The sequence below is a fragment of the Podarcis erhardii genome (genome assembly GCF_964252035.2).
Source record: "Podarcis erhardii genome assembly, chromosome: 4".
In the NCBI taxonomy this organism is placed as follows: Eukaryota; Metazoa; Chordata; class Lepidosauria; order Squamata; family Lacertidae; genus Podarcis; species Podarcis erhardii.
Genome location: NC_138508.1, coordinates 2,994,112 through 3,011,246, shown reverse-complemented (window position 1 = coordinate 3,011,246; position 17,135 = coordinate 2,994,112). Strand labels below are relative to the sequence as shown.

General features: G+C 47.8%; 2 protein-coding genes across 4 annotated transcripts in view; both read left to right on the top strand.

The window, feature by feature from the left end:
* The window catches only part of LOC309340597 (uncharacterized protein), a gene marked incomplete at its 3' end in the record, with an annotated part of 141,695 nt that extends 127,659 nt beyond the window's left edge, over positions 1-14,036 (top strand). The window contains exons 5-6 of the mRNA XM_081859483.1: positions 8,378-8,504; positions 11,950-14,036. Coding sequence (XP_081715609.1) covers positions 8,378-8,504; positions 11,950-14,036 — 2,214 coding nt within the window. The remainder of the gene's footprint in view (positions 1-8,377; positions 8,505-11,949) is intronic.
* LOC309340951 (uncharacterized protein) overlaps positions 1,557-17,135 on the top strand; it is a 147,255-nt gene continuing 131,676 nt past the window's right edge. For all 3 annotated transcript variants that reach the window (XM_081860240.1, XM_081860239.1, XM_081860236.1), the window contains exon 1: positions 1,557-2,104. The gene's annotated coding sequence lies outside the window, so the exon portion shown is untranslated. The remainder of the gene's footprint in view (positions 2,105-17,135) is intronic.

Below are 17,135 nucleotides of genomic sequence, written 5' to 3'. Positions count from 1 at the left end.
ATTGCAGCAGTCTGATTGGTCCTAGAACAATAGGATTCAGAATGCAGCAGTCTGATTGGTCCTAGAACAATGCAGCAATATGATTGGTTGGCAGGAACCACCCAATCATGCTCCAGATATAAGTGAATCCACAACCTGATTGGCTTACAGTAGAATTCCAGAATTAGCCAATCATGTGCAGCCCATTGTGTAAATAATGTATATAAAGCAGATACTTTGAGGGAACATTCATTCATTCCTCCTCACCACTATGAGCTGAATAAAGAGCATGAAATCACTTTGCGACTCTGAGTATATTTCAGCATGTAAATCACATGAGTGGAAAGACCCCTGTGCCACTCACACAAATAGGACTATACCTCCTTCTCCCACCTTTAAAGTAAACGTCTATGTAAGGAAACCGAATTGATCCAGGTCTGCCTTCCTCCGCCAACCTCAACTTTGCTCTTCAAGCCAAAAGACAACACTTCCCTGTCCCCGAGTGAAACCCGCTGGCCTTTCATTGGTAGAGCCGCCACCATGCTAGTGGCGTTTACCTCAACACAACACAGGGACTGACTGAGCGGGCAGCGAGATGCTTTCAGCCTTGGACATTTCACAGGTTCTGAAATGGCCGCGCAGGCCAGATTCACGACCCTGGAGGGCTGGATTCAGCCCGCGGGACATAGATTGAGGACCCCTGGCCTACACTGACTGGCAGCAGCTCCCCAGAGTTTCAGGCAGGGATTTTGTCCAGCCCTGGCAGGAGGTGTCAGGAGTTGACCCCGGGACATGCCAAGCAGATGCTCTAGGGCTCCCCATATTTCACTAGCCTTTCAATGTTATGTTATTAGCAATCGTGGAGATTCCACCTGCCTCTTTTAAAAGGAGAACACTCACCTGATCAATAGTTCCAGTTACAGATAGGTAGCCGTGTTGGTCTGCCATAGTCAAAACAAAAAAAAATCCTTCCAGTAGCACCTTAAAGACCAACTTAAGGTGCTACTGGAAGGAAATTTTTTTGTTTTGACTATGGCAGACCAACTGACTTAGTTGGTCTTTAAGGTGCTACTGGAAGGAATTTTTTTTGTTCTGATCAATAGTATTATTATTATTATTATTATTATTATTATTATCTATACCCCACCCATCTGGCTGGGTTTCCCAGCCACTCTGGGCAGCTTCCAACAAAATATTAAAATACAATTGTCCATCAAATATTAAAAGCTTCCCTAAACATAATAACAACAACCATCCATTTTCAGTCCTTTTAATTAGCAATTAAGCATTTCTGGAAAGGGAAATGGCATACTATTGAATGTTTGCATAGCAACATGCTTAAGAAAGTATTACTCATTTATGACGAGAATGGGATTTATTTATTATGAACTTTGCTTGGTTCCTCCTTGGCAGCCAGTGCCATTGTTTCAGCAGGGCTCGAACTCAGGACCCGCTGCCTTGAGGGACACCTAAGAGCAGCTGGGCAGGGGAAAGGTCTCCCTGGGGAGGTGGGGGACTCTCCTTCCTGGGAGGTTTCTCAGCAGAGATCGGAGGGGCATCTGCCCTGGATGCTGGAGCTGAGATTCCTGCATTGCTGGGGGTTGGACTAGATGACCCTGGGATCCCCTCCTCTCTCTCCACTCCGGAATTCCAGGAGGAGCTTCCTTGCCTCCTGCAAAGCCCTTTTCCCTGCAAGCTCTTCCTCTGGTTTCTGGCCAAGGGAGGGAGATGCTCAGAGTGTTATGTATTGAAGTTCTCACCCTGGCCACCAGGAATATCGTGTACAGTAGTACCGCGGGTTCAGAACCTAATGCTCCAGCCAAGTCCAGCCAAGAGCCTCACCCCCAAAAGGATATCTGGGCATTGGCGTAGCCGGGGAGGCAGCTGCCCCCCAAAATGCATAAGAAATAATAAGAATCTGAGAGAGGGCTGAGCGAGGGTGGACTCGGCATGGCAAGGGTTAAAGGGAACTGAGCTGCCTTCCTAGAGAGGACAGGAAGCAAGGGGGGGCAGGTCCTCCAGAGCCAGGGCCCCTCCCTCCCCAGTCCTTTCCTGCAAGGAGGGGGTGGGTGTTACTTTGTGTCTCTCCTGCAAGGGCTGCCTCGCTGCCCCCTCCCGGGATCTGGTGAGTCTCCCCTCTCTCTCTCTGGGATCTGGTGGGGGTCCCAGGGCTGCAGGAGGGGAGGGGGCCTGGGGGGCCTGATCAGGGAGGGGCCAGGTCTGCCACTCTCTCCTTCCTGCTGATCAGAGGATCCCAAATTCATTTGGCCTTCCGCCCCCCCCTTCAGAAAAACAATGACTTTGACTCTGTGTGACTTCACTCAGCCTCATTGCACAAAGGACGAAAAATATGCAAATGGTTTTCCAAAGCTGGAGGAGGAGGTGGACTAGCCCCCCCCCAAAAAAAAGGTGGGAGAGAAAGGCCAGGAATAAGGAGAGGGATCCCAGCCCATAGTCTGGCTGCTGCATTGGGGACCAGTTTCCCAGTGTCTCCCAGGGCAGCTCCCCACGGAGGCCACTGCAGCAATCCCCTCGCACCCAGAGCAGGGCATCCCAGGACCACATCCTCTCTCTCCCAAAGGGATTGTTGCTGGAAATGGGCGCTGCTACTCACTGAGCCCAAGTCAGGGAGGAGGAGAGGGTCCTGCCAGGGAGGGGCCAGGTCTGCCACGCTCTCCTTCCTGCAGATCAGAGGATCCCAACCTCCTTTAGCCCTCCGCCCCCCTTTTTAAAAAAAATCTCCCTTCTTTAAGCAAAGGGGTCCCTGGGACTTTAACTCTGTGTGACGTCGCTCAGCCTCATTGCACAACAGAGGAAACATGTGCAAATGGTTTTCCAAAGCTGGACGAGGAGGTGGACTAGCCCCCCCCCCAAAAAAAAAAGTGGGAGAGAAAGGCCAGGAATAAAGAGAGGGATCCCAGCCCATAGTCTGGCTGCTGTAATAATAATAATAATAATAAACTTTATTTATATCCCGCCCTCCCCAGCCGAAGCCGGGCTCAGGGCGGCTAACAACAATCAACAATCAGCAATCAGATATTCACACATTCTAAAAATATTTCATTATAAAAATCAATTAAAATCAAATTAATGGCAACTAATTAAGCAAGATTCTCAGCAGGTTGCCAGAGGAGGGAGTCAGGCTGTGCTCTGACCAAAGGCCTGGTGGAACAACTCTGTCTTGCAGGCCCTGCGGAAAGATGTCAGGTCCCGCAGGGCCCTAGTCTCTTGTGACAGAGCGTTCCACCAGATTGGAGCCGCAGCCGAGAAGGCCCTGGCTCTAGTTGAGGCCAGCCTAACCTCTCTGAGGCCTGGGACCTTGAGGATGTTATTATTTGCAGACCGTAGGTTTCTCTGTGGGGCATACCAGGAGAGGCGGTCCCGTAGGTACGAGGGTCCTAGGCCGTATAGGGCTTTAAAGGTTAAAACCAGCACCTTAAACCTGATCCTGTACTCCACCGGGAGCCAGTGCAGCTGGTATAGTACCGGATGAATGTGATCTCGCAGCGAGGACCCCATAAGGAGTCTCGCCGCGGCATTCTGCACCCGCTGGAGTTTCTGGGTCAGTCTTAAGGGCAGCCCCACGTAGAGCGAGTTACAATAATCCAGTCTGGAGGTGACCGTCGCATGGATCACAGTGGCTAGGTCAGGGCGAGAGAGATAAGGGGCCAACTGCTTAGCTTGGCGGAGATGAAAAAATGCCGCCTTTGTTATAGCTGTAATCTGCGCCTCCATAGAGAGGGAGGTATCGAAGATTACACCCAAACTCTTAACGGACGGTGCTGGCACTAATTGCACCCCCGCAAGAGATGGGAGTTGCCCCCTCAATCCCATATCGTCCCGCCCCAGCCAGAGGACCTCTGTCTTCGAAGGATTTAACTTCAACCGGCTCCCACGTAACCATCCAGCCACAGCTTCCAAACATCTCGCCAGTGTATCGGGGGCCGAGTCAGGATGGCCATCCATCAACAGATAGAGTTGGGTGTCATCGGCATACTGATGGCAACCCAGCCCAAAACTCCGGACAAGCTGGGCGAGGGGGCGCATAAAGATGTTAAAAAGCATCGGGGAGAGAATCGCACCCTGAGGCACTCCACACACCAAGGAGTGGCGCGATGACAATTCCCCCCCGAGCGCCACCCTCTGTCCCCGACCAGAGAGAAACGAGCGCAGCCATTGAAGGACTGTGCCCTGGATCCCCACGTCGGCAAGGCGGTGGTCCAGGAGTTGGTGATCGACCATGTCGAAGGCTGCTGTATTGGGGACCAGTTTCCCAGTGTCTTCCAGGGCAGCTCCCCACGGAGGCCACTGCAGCAATCCCCTCGCACCCAGAGCAGGGCATCCCAGGACCACAGCCTCTTTCTCCCAAAGGGATTGTTGCTGCAAAACCAGCCGAGCCAGAAATGAGCGCTACTACTCACTGAGGCTCCAGGGACCTTGGCGTCAATGGCTGTTAACAACAACAACAACAACAACAACAACAACAACAACAACAACAACAACAATAATAGATTTCCCGGCTAAATTGCAAGGGATATGTCTTTGGCCCCACCCACTTGGCCCTCAGGGGGTTGGCCTGATACATACCTGGCCCTCAGAGCAAAGAAAAAGGGACCCCACCCCAGGAGACTATCTGGAGAGTGACAGAGAGTCCAGGTGCTAGAAAAGGTGAGGACCCCCACTAGAGCCAAGCATCCATTTATCACAAGATACAAATGACTCCCTTGTCATTCGGTTCTGACTTCATGCATTGACTGGAAAGCAGCAGAAACCAGGTTGATTAATCTCACAGAAATCTCTTCAGTTGCCTCCACAATTTGTATTGCTAGAAGGCTAGAGACATATTTCTTCTCCTCTTACTCCTCTTTCCCCCCAAAAAGATAGCCAATGGTCTGGGATGTGGTGCAGTCCAGCCCTAGTTCCCAGCAAGACTCATCCATGCTTGCTCAGGGAATCTTTTTCTTCTACTGACCTACAAATTCTGTAACAGAACAATGTATTTGCTTTGTAGGATTTGCTAGAGCTTCTCATTCAGACGGACAGAACTTGGCAGAAGACCAAAGGGTTCCTTCCGATCTCTCAGAGGCTTCCTGAGAGCACGGATGGATGAGCGAGACTCAGCTGGCCCTGGAGCAGGAAGAGGCCATGCCATCCAAACTGGGAGCAGTGGGGGATTCTGGGAAAACTGTGTGCAGAAGATCCTGGGTGAGGAGGACACCCTCCGCTCAGAGGTGCAGAGCCAGCAGGTGAGGCAGTTCTGCTGCCAGGAGGCCAAAGGACCCCGAGAGGTTTGCAGCCGACTCTACCACCTTTGCCATCAGTGGCTGAAGCCAGAAAGGCACACGAAAGCTGAGATGCTGGACCTGGTGATCTTGGAGCAGTTCCTGGCTGTCCTTCCCCCGGAGATGGAGAGCTGGGTGAGGGACTGTGGAGCAGAGACCAGTTCCCAGGCGGTGGCCCTGGCCGAAGGTTTCCTCCTGAGTCAGGCAGAGGAGAGAAAGCAGGTGAGAGAGACTTTCCTCTGGATACTCCCAAGGGGCTCCAAACAGGACAGGAAACATCCCATAATGGTCTGCTGATGGCCCATGCTTTTTCTGCAAGGCATCCATGGAATGAGATCTAACACCCTTCAAATCTTTGTCATTCTCTTTCTTATATTTCCCCCCATTCTCTCTTTTGAATCCTTGTTTCTTTTTCAGGGAAAGGATCTCCTTGCAGAAATGGACCTGGATTCCTGTGAGGCAGAGAGGCCTCCGTTGGACACCAGAGAGAGGCCACTGGGTAAGGAGGAAGGTGGGTTTTCTCCGTTTGGTCTCATTCTGTTGGTTTTCCAACTCATCTAAGGGTTTTTTCATCTTGTTTTTGGGGGAGAAAGTTGGGAACAAGGGTCCAGAGGAGGGGAGATGTATTTCTGCATAACTAACATATGAAATGGGCACAAACGTCTAAATGCTCTCAGCGGGTGAGGCTTTCTCAAAGGCCCATCTGTGGTTAGAGATGCCCTGTTTCACCTGTGAGAGAAGCAGGCACTCCTGGCGTCCTGCTTAACCTTTTTTCTCTTGCAGGAGACAGAATGATGTTGGCAAGACATCCTGATCTGCCTTTTCATGGGGGCAGAAGGGAAGCAGCAGCTGTGGAACCAGATCAGGTCAGGGGAAGCTGCCTTGTGGGGCCAGAGGCCGAGGGATGGAGCAATGTCATGGACTGGTTGGGCACAGAGGAATGGTGGGAGGAAGCAGCCGGGGAACCAGGAAGGGAAGACGGCTCAGAGCCGAAGGAGTGGAGGTGGAGGAAGGATGAGCTGTCAGAGGGAGAAGCCTGGGAAGAGGAGGTGTCAGAAGCCGAAGGGGTTGTAGGGATCAGGTGAGATTGCTATGAGGAATTATAACAAATATAGAGTAAGCCATCTGTGTCAGCAATGAAAGCATTGCATTGACTGGGTTTAAACTATTTTGATATGATTCTTGATCAATCTACACCTCTGCATCTCTGGCCATTTCCTCTGCTGGCCATTTCTCTTGTCACGTACACAGCCCAGTTGCTTAGACAGGCAGGCATCCTGGGCCATAAATTTGGCCATTAAATCCTGCCGTCCAGTCAGCTCTTCCTTGCTGGCTCTGCTTGAGGCTGACCTGGGCAGGAAAACAGAGTTGCAGCAGCGGTCCTGCCGTCCGTGTGAGATAGAGGGATAAATCAAGTCCAGAGACAGTTCATTGCTATCTCTAAAAGCGTTTATTTACAAGCCATAAATCAGTCTCATTCCATCGGAGCTTTCCGGGATCTCTCCTGTGCCAAAAGTACACACAGCTTCTGCTCAGCGTCTCTCAATCAAAAGTGAAAGCAACTCTCACAGACAAAGCCTGTGACTTAGGGCCCTGCTTCAGGCCCCTCCCAGATGTAGGACACCAAGGAGTTTTAACCCTGTAAACTCCAAACTCCACAATAAAGATAGTGGGCAAGTTTCTATGATGTAGTATGTTAATCTTAGGGCCAGGAAGCAGATCTCACATGAAGGTGATAATGATTGTTGTCCTCCTGGCTATCCTTATCATATGTATTGCTTGTTTATCACCTCCAGGTTGCCAAATGCTCTTATTTGTAGTTCTGTTCTTTGTTTACCCCGTGCTTAATTAGTTATGGTGGTTTAACTTTCTCCCCACTTGGGTTTGTGGAAATGCTCAGAAGAAATCTGATTGGTTCTTACGAACACTCTGTAAAAAGTTCTTTTGTGAATAAAAACTGCCTGGGCCAGGGGCTGCACACGGACAGGCACAGAGAGACACGATTATACGCACCCTTCCCAGAGCAATGGATCCAAACTACAAGAAAGAAGATTCTACCTAAACATTAGGAAGAATTTCCTGACAGTAAGAGCTGTTCAACAGTGGAATTTGCTGCCAAGGAGTGTGGTGGCGTCTCCTTCTTTGGAGGTCTTTAAGCAGAGGCTTGACAACCATATGTCAGGAGTGCTCTGATGGTGTTTCCTGCTTGGCAGGGGGTTGGACTCGATGGCCCTTGTGGTCTCTTCCAACTCTATGATTCTATGAGTCTATGAGTCTTGCTGATTCAAGTCTCTGTGTGTATTCTTATTAATCAGAGTTCAATCCTTCCTTTACTTTGTGAACGCCTCAAGTAAATATCTTTCCTTTACTTTGTGAACGCAACAAGGGGTAACAGGGCTTAGTGAGCTGGGAGACTCTGTGGCAGAATGCAGTCCAGAACCAGAGGCAGAAGAGGAAGGAGGCAAGTGGGAGGAGGGAGGTTGAGAGGCAGAGATGAGTCAGGAGAAGGAGGAGCCACCAGGGGCTCCCTCTCCATCCGCCAGAATCCACCCTCCCTGCTTGTCTCTCAGAGCCAGGAGATCCCCTGCAATGCAGGAATCTCTGCTAGATCATACAAGACAGATGACCATCCAAATTAGGCTTATTTCTAGACTGATCACTGAAAGCAAAAATTGGTTTCTAAGCAGTGGACAAATGAGAACAAATAGTGGTCTGGATTTACCTGACCAGCCCCATCCGCTGCAAAATGGGGCCTGCCCCCCATTTCTCCCCTCCCCCTCTCCATGCCCCAATGAACCCCTTGAATTTGGCTCTAGGGCATTGGGAAGGAACCTTCCCAGAACAGCACACGAGGAGTGGAGAAAGTGGATCCTTCCATCTGCCCATCTGAGTAGGCAGAATGACTTGGAAAACACAAGGTGGAGTACCAACTATTTGCACAAAGACGAATACCCATAATTAAAACGCAGAATAAAATAAGCATCCATAAATAAAATGTGCAGCAAAGCAATCCTATTGAAACAACACCGCAATTAACAGGAAGGAAACAACAGAACGTTGTGTAGCAGATCATATTTCTGCTGTCTCAGAGGAGGACATCTCCCTTTTTCTTTTAGGGTCCAGTCTGCTTTGAAGATGTCGCTGTTCGTTTCACAGACGAGGAGTGGGCGTTCCTGGATCCTGACCAGAGAGCTCTGCATAAGGTCGTCATGGAGGAGACTCATGGGATCGTGGCCTCTCTTGGTAAGCCTCCCTGTGGGATCGTCCTATCTGCCTGGAAATTCAAAAAATACCTCTATGCGACCAACCTCATCTCTTTTCACAGAGCTCAACCGTGGCCCCTATAGCACCTGGGAACATAACACCCCCCACAATATACAGTAACTTACAGTTTTTTCTTTGAACAATCTTCCTCAAATTATTCCTTTTTCTTCCATGATTGGGCTGGCCTGAACTGTTAGTTTCTGTGTGTTGCCACTGTGCAGTGCTCTTGGAATCACAAGACTCTGTTTACATTCCAGAGACATTCCAGACTGTTGGAAGTCTCACGGAAGACAGGAGATGGATGTGATGTTACTGCTTTCCTGTTCCTTTTCCAGTTGCTCTCTGCTCTCACAGAGCAGAGTATTTTTTTTCTGTCTGCATAGCTTAGCAATAAAACTCTTAGCATGTGGCTCATATTTCTCGTCCTTCCCTGTGCTGGATACTCTGCGTAATGGGGGGAAACGTGCCTGGAGTCTTATCAGAGGCTCAGGTCGCTAATTATCTTTGGAGGGTAATCCGAAGGCTCGACTGGAGGAGTCGCTTGATCGAACGCAACTCTGACAAGAACTGCCCAGGCCATCTTAAATGTCAGCTTCATAATTGTTAGGAAAGATAAGTTGTGAAGTTTAGAGCTTACAAGGTTAACAGCTCAGAATGTCCTGCATCTGGGGAGGAGCTTTCATAACAACCGGGAAAGCTGTTTCTTCGTTCTTTCTGACTTTCGTTTTCTGCTGAGACAAGGAAGACGCAATGTCTGCATCTTCCGATGGTTTATCTTGCTGTACATACAATAAAGCTGTTATTTTAGAGGAACAGCAGTGTATTGGACTCTGTGTTCTGCAAGCTCCCACACACAAGCAGAACTCGCTGTGCCGCTCTGCTACAAGTCCGGGAATTCTGGAGCTGTGGAAACGTACCGGACACCACATAGGTAGCTTCAGGTTTTATGTTTTTGTATTTGCTCCTGTCAGTCTTGGGTTGATCAAAGAAATGACTGACAATGGAGATGGAGGGGATGCCATGACTGGGCCAAACAAAATTCATCCCAGAGAAGAGCTAGACTTATTGAATCTCAGGTAGTAGTAGCAGTGATGATGATGATGATGATGATGATGATGATGATGATGATGATTTACAAACTTAATCTTTTCCAGAACAGGATTGCTCTTAAATTGATGTAACACTGTAGTAATAACAATATTTTTTATTTATACCCTGCCCATTTGGCTAGGTTGCCCAAGCCACTCTGGGCCGCTTCCAACACATATATAAACATGAAACATAAATAATAATCTGATCCCATATAAAAAGAACATTAACTTTAAAGTGAACAACTCCTAGTGGCCAAAATTGTGGAAACCTTTTGTGAAAAGTGTATTTCTGAGGTTTGATGGCTCATAACACCACTTTTGTGTGGAGTAATACCATAAAATTATATATCAATGGAAAGATAATTTAATGAAGAATGTAATGAAAGAACTTTTATGAAGGAGTATTTATTAGAACAGCAGTCATAACCATTTATTAGAACAGCAGTCATAACCATTGGCAACCTTTAGCTTTAATTACGGCCTTACAATGCCTTCCCATGATAAGAACCAAGTTTTTAGTTCTGCAACTGTAATAAAGTGAAACCAAGATTAAATTATTGCCTCTGTTAATTGGACTTTATTGCTGGGTTGCTTCTGACTAACAAGTTTCTTTAGTCGGCTCCATAGATTTCTGATTGGGTTAAAGTTAGGGCTATTCCCAGGCCATTCCAGCAGTGAAATATCTTTATCTTGAAAGCACCTTTTGCACACAGCAGCAACATGACATGGAGCGGAATCCTGTCAAAGTATAAAATAGAATATATATGTGTGTGTGTGGAATGTTTCCAAGGGGTTGCTCGAGAGCAAGCAGGCAAATATCTCCCTGCTTAGCTGTGAAGCCTTGTTTTTGCTGCCAAAATAAACCTTATCTGTCCGGAGCGCCACTCTCCCGTGGCCGACTCAGTCGCTGGCAGAATCCGTGAGTGGGCGGTTCCTAAACTTTCCCCAGCAAAGCAGCTTCTTGACGCCCAGTCTGCGCCTCCCCTCTCTGCACGGATGCTTTCTGTGGAAGGAGAGCGTGGGTAACGGAGGACCCCTCTCCTCCCCGCTTTAGCCTGGCATGTTGTCCTGGCACCGTCTTGCCTCTTCCGACTCCTGCAGCTCCGCTCCAGTGGAGGCATGTTTACTCTCCTCCGTTGAAGAGGAGCTGCTTCCCATGATCCCTGGAGGCTCTCTGTGATCCATTCGGCTTTTCCTCTCTCCCTCCTGAACCGATGGCAGTTCCCTGACAATATGCTTCAACATCTGTGAAAGGATCACCTGAGAAACGCTTCAGTTTGGGCGCAAATATTTCATTTATGCATTTTAGGGCATTTACATTCCCATTAATGACATAAATTTTGCCCACACCTTTTGTTGCCATACAACCCCAGATCAACACACTATCTGGGTGTTTCACGGTCGGTCTAATGCAAGTAGGTTGTAAATCTTCTCTGATTCTTCTCCTCGCGTATGTCATGCCATCACTACCAAGCAAGGAGATTTGGGTCTCATCGCACCAAATAACATTGTCCCATTGTTTCGCTGTCCAGTTAACATGAGTTTAATCTTTTCAACCTTTGCTTGAGAGATAACAATGGCTTTTTCCTTAGAATTCTAACATTTAGACCAGTCCTTGCACTCAACTTCACATTACATTGCACCATGTCATCTTGTATCCACCCAGATGATTTTCTTCTGTCATGTAGGGACAGTGTCTCCACTCGTCCATTGTCACTTGCCTTTGTGCACCTTTCCCTGCCTTTACCAGTCTGATTTTGTAGTGACTGAGTCTCCTTATACCTCTTCAAAAATATATAAAGGCCAGCTCTGGTTAAGTTTTTCGTAATATTTCATCAATTTCTTCATAACTGTAGCCTTGTTCACTTAACAGTACAATTTTAAATCGCTTTCTGGGTGACCAGTCAACTCTTTGTGCCATTTCTGTAATTTTATTATGTTTTACAAGAACACAAAAAAACCAAACAACTTGATAGCAATCCCAAAGACACTGACAAAAGTCAGCCTAAGCAAGTTGTGCTTCCTTTTTCTGGTTATTTGGCTATAATAATATGGGTAAATGAACAATTTCCGTTGATACATAATTGTATGATATTATTCCAAAAGAAGCAGTGTTATGAGCCATCAAACCTAAAATACACTTTTCTCCAAATGTATTCCACAATTTTGACCACTACTGTATATCAAACAAAGCAACAGTCAACAACTCAACAAAATCTCATAATAAATATGTTGCTTAATGACAAACAACAAAGGTAATAAACACACTGAACTCCCTTCAGTTCTTCTCCATTTGTTCCTGAGGTTCTAATCCCTTTTTGTCTCCATGGCAGATTGTGATGTATCAGAAATCAAGAACGAAGGTGACCACGATAAAATCCCCAGAGAGGAGAAGCCACGTGAAAATTTGGAGTTTGGAGAAAGCTGCAGTCAGCGCTCCCATTCCACTTCCCATCAACAAAATATCCTTGGAAAGAAACTCTATCAGTGTGTGGAATGTGGAAAGAGCTTCAGTCACAGCCACAGTCTCACTTCCCATCAGAGAATTCATACAGGGAAGAAACCCTATCAGTGTGTGGAATGTGGAAAGAGCTTCAGTCAGAGCTCTCATCTCGATACCCATCAAAGAATTCATACAGGGGAGAAACCCTATCAGTGTGTGGAATGTGGAAGGAGCTTCAGGAAGAGCTCCTCTCTCACTTCCCATCAAAGAATTCATACAGGGGAAAAACCCTATCAGTGTGTGGAATGTGGAAAGAGCTTCAGTCAGAGCTCCAACCTCACTACCCATCAAAAAATTCATACAGGGAAGAAACCCTATCAGTGTGTGGAATGTGGAAAGAGCTTCAGTCAGAGCTGCGATCTTACTTCCCATCAGAGAATTCATACAGGGGAGAAACCCTATCAGTGTGTGGAATGTGGAAAGAGCTTCAGTCAGAGCTGCGATCTCACTTCCCATCAAAGAATTCATACAGGGGAGAAACCCTATCAGTGTGTGGAATGTAGAAAGAGCTTCACTCATAGCTCCAACCTCACTTCCCATCAAAGAATTCATACGGGGGAGAAACCCTATCAGTGTGTGGAATGTGGAAAGAGATTCAGTCATAGTTCCCATCTCTATACCCATCAAAGAATTCATACAGGGGAGAAACCCTATCAGTGTGTGGAATGTGGAAAGAGCTTCAGTCAGCGCTGCAGTCTCACTTCCCATCAAAGAATTCATACAGGGGAGAAACCCTATCAGTGTGTGGAATGTGGAAAGAGCTTCAGTCAGAACTCCAATCTCATTTCCCATCAGAAAGTTCATGAAGGGGAGAAACCCTATCAGTGTGTGGAATGTGAAAAGAGCTTCAGTCAGTGCTCCCATCTCTATATCCATCAAAGAATTCATACAGGGGAGAAACCCTATCAGTGTGTGGAATGTGGAAAGAGCTTCAGTCAGAGCTGCGATCTCACTTCCCATCAAAGAATTCATACAGGGGAGAAACCCTATCAGTGTGTGGAATGTGGAAAGAGCTTCAGTCAGAGCTCCCATCTCTATACCCATCAAAGAATTCATACAGGGGAGAAACCCTATCAGTGTGTGGAATGTGGAAAGAGCTTCAGTCAGAGCTCCTACCTCACTTCCCATCAAAGAATTCATACAGGGGAGAAACCCTATCAGTGTGTGGAATGTGGAAAGAGCTTCAATCATAGCTCCAACCTCACTTTCCATCAAATAATTCATACAGGGAAGAAACCCTATCAGTGTGTGGAATGTGGAAAGAGCTTCACTCATAGCTCCAACCTCACTTCCCATCAAAGAATTCATACGGGGGAGAAACCCAATCAATGTGTGGAATGTGGAAAGAGCTTCAGTCAGCGCTGCGGTCTCACTTCCCATCAAAGATTTCATACAGGGGAGAAACCCTATCAGTGTGTGGAATGTGGAAAGAGCTTCAGTCAGAGCTCCCATCTCTATACCCATCAAAGAATTCATACAGGGGAGAAACCCTATCAGTGTGTGGAATGTGAAAAGAGCTTCAGTCAGCGCTGCGGTCTCACTTCCCATCAAAAAATTCATACAGGGGAGAAACCCTATCAGTGTGTGGAATGTGGAAAGAGCTTCAGTCAGAGCTCCAAACTCACTTCCCATCACAGAATTCATACAGGGGAGAAACCCTATCAGTGTGTGGAATGTGGAAAGAGCTTCAGTCAGAGCTCCAGTCTCACATCCCATCAAAGAATTCATACAGGGGAGAAACCCTATCAGTGTGTGGAATGTGGAAAGAGCTTCAGTCAGAGCTCCCATCTCTATACCCATCAAAGAATTCATACAGGGGAGAAACCCCATCAGTGTGAGGACTGTGGAAAGAGCTTCAGTACAAGCTCCATTCTCTCTTCCCATCAAAGAATTCATGCAGGGGAGAAACCATATTAGTGTGCGGAATGTAGAAAGAGCTTATGGAGGAACTTAGTTCCCTCCACCTCTCTGTCCTGAGCCTGTGCAGCTCATGCCCCAACCCTGGCTCAGCTGGTTCTGGAGGCGAGGAATCCTGTGCAGGTTGAGATTCCTTAGGTTCAGCATCTGAATCCGAATCCCAGGCCATCACACCCGGAAGCAAAGTCTCATTGCGCTTTCCTTTACTTTATCTGAATTCAGTGCGCTGTCTGAGCTTTGCAGGAAATTGGAATTCTATATTTGTTTGGTTCAAACATAAGGTGCTACTGGAAGGAATTTTTTGTTTTGACTATGGCAGACCAACACGGTTACCTATCTGTAACTGTATTCAGGGGTCAGGACACCCATGGAGACAAGTTATGTGAAAATAGTCAGCAAGTAGAATGCGCTGAGTTCAAAAAAGCTGAGATTTTTCAGTCAACTCTGGGTAGTCTGGAGCAGACCGAACATTGCTTTTGCTACCAATCTGCTCAGCAAGGAAGCTACAAACCCGAGTGTGAGTGCCTGGAATGGTATCAAGAGGGTGCTGCGTATCTGCAGGATACCAAGGATTTCTGTCTCAAGCTGTCAGCTAAGGGTGATGGCTAGCTGATGTGCAGGACAGATAGCGATTGGGCAAATCTGGCTTAACAGGAAGTCCATATCTGGGATGGTGGTAAGGTTTGGGGACTCTTTGGTTGGGTGGATGTCCCGGTGTGCTGGTCCCGGGGGTTAATCAAGAGGCAAGGTCCAAGTGCAGCCTGTGGTCGATGAAGCAATATGAAGGCATTCCATAAAAGTTGAAGCTGGGTGCAGGGCAGGGTTCAGGCCGGGACTGACAACCACCAATGTTGTTCCCACAACTTGGGACTGGGGCTGGCTGGCTTTAATATGTCCCAAGGCATAGGGTGGCCCTGATCCTCAGATGACTCGCCTCTCGTGGCCTGGAGGCGAGCACTCTTCCTGTGGGAACTTAGTTCCCTCCGCCTCTCTGCCCTGAGCCTCTGCAGCTCAGGAGAGGCTGGAGGGTTACCGGATCCAGAGGCAACCCCAGCTTCCTCTGACGGGGCTGAGAGTGGAGCACCTGCAGGCAATGTGTCCTCCATCACCTCAGGAGCCAGACCAGACTCAGCTGGTGCTTTCACCTGAGGATCCAGCACAGGTGGGGTCCTTTCAGGCTCATGCCCCAACCCTGGCTCAGCTGCTTCTGGAGGTGGGGAATCCTGTGCAGGCTGGGATTCCTCAGGTTCAGCATCAGAATCCAAATCCCAGGCCATCACACCCGGAAGAAAAGTCTCATTGCGCTTTCCTTTACTGAAGCTGAATTCAGTGCGCTGTCTGAGCTTTGCAGGGAATTGGAATTCTATGTTTGTTTGGTTCAAGAAATCTGCAGGGACTGTTGTTTGCCTGTCATGGTGTGGGAGAACAATCAACCCTGTCTGAAGTTGGCAGAGTCTGGGCAGTTTAAGGCCAGAACCAAGCACCTAGACATCCGTTTCCAGAATGTGTTTCAGAGTATCCAGTTAGGCTTGGTGAGACTGAAGTACTGTTCAAGCCAGAAGAACCTGGCAGATGGGTTCATGAAACCTTGAGCTTTCAGCGTCATGGGGAGTTCTGTAAAGGTCTGTGTTTGGGGTAAGTGGTGAAACTTACGAGCCCCCAGCAGTGCAGGACGAGAGGGGATGTGATGGGGAATCAGAGCTTATAGGCTTAACAGCTCAGAACCCATCGTCCTGCCTGTTCTGGGGAGGAGCTGTCTCCAACTTCTGGAGAAGCTGCTTCTTTGTTCTGTCTGACTTTCGCTTTTGCTGCCGAGCAAGGAAGCAAGATGCCTGCTGTCTCAGATGGTTTGTTTCTTTTTACTGTTCTGCTGTAAATAAAGCTGTTAGTTTAGAAGAACAGCGTGTGGACTCTATCTTCTGCAAGCTTACACACCAAGCGGCTAGCGCTGTGCACACTCTGCTACAAGTACAGGAAGCTGAATGGAACACAGGGAAGTGTGCCAGACTCCACAACACTTTGCACCTCCAAGGAGTCTTCACCCAACTGGTGGATCGGACCCTTCTTGGTGTAAATATGGTGAACCAGTTCCATCTTCCACAAAGGTTTGCCTTAGCCTTTGTACTGGAACAGCTAGTGACCACATCTGCGCAGATCATCCTGGCGTTTGGACTTTGACCAAACTTCTCACAGGAAAAACATCCACTGCTTCCAACACAGCAGTGCCACCTGCTGGTTGCAGTGATGGTTGGGATGACGTGGCAGCCAACTCCCCTTGTTCCTCCTGCTTTGGAGATTTCACCCCCTGAACAGGAAACACCCCCCTCGTGCACTCTTCTTCCAAAAGCTTCCCTTTTGTGGAGCTTTCGGTTTCAGGAACACATCCCTGCATGCTCTGGGATAGTGTTTCAGCTTTCCCCGGGGTGTAACCTCTGGCAGTCTGCTCAGCAGCCCCTGCCATCTTGAAGTGTCCATCATGTGATGCAGCTTTAATTCCTAGTATACCAGTCACAGAAAATTGCTGATGTGTTAACCAAGCTAAACCTGATGGATGCTAACCCTGTAGACACACCAGTGACCACAGGTTATCAGGTAGATGACACGGAAGAAGCATTTTCTGACACTTCACTGTACAGAAGTGTGCTAGGCAAACTAAATTTCATTGCCAGATGTTCAAGACCTGACATTGCAGTTAGCTGTAACTTGCTAAGCAGACAAGTCAACATTCCTACTGTTAAGGATTGGAAAGCTCTGAAACGCATAGCACACTATTTGAAAGGCACTATGCATTACAGACTGACATTTAACAATCAGAAGTCTGGTGGTCTTGAGATATTTGCTGATGCGAGTTTTGGAAGTGACACTACAGACAGGAAAAGCACATCTGGAGTTTGCTCTATGTACAACCAGGGTCTATTTGATTGGTTGTGCAAGAAGCTGCAACATGCTAGAGAATGTGTTCAGAAAGGACTTGTAACAGTGTCCTACATGCCAGGTAATGAAATTCCTGCTGAGTTATTGTCTAAGGTTGTTCCGAAGGATCAACACTGTACTGTAGTTTAGAAATAAAACTCTTTACAATGTAGCCAAACCTCTCGT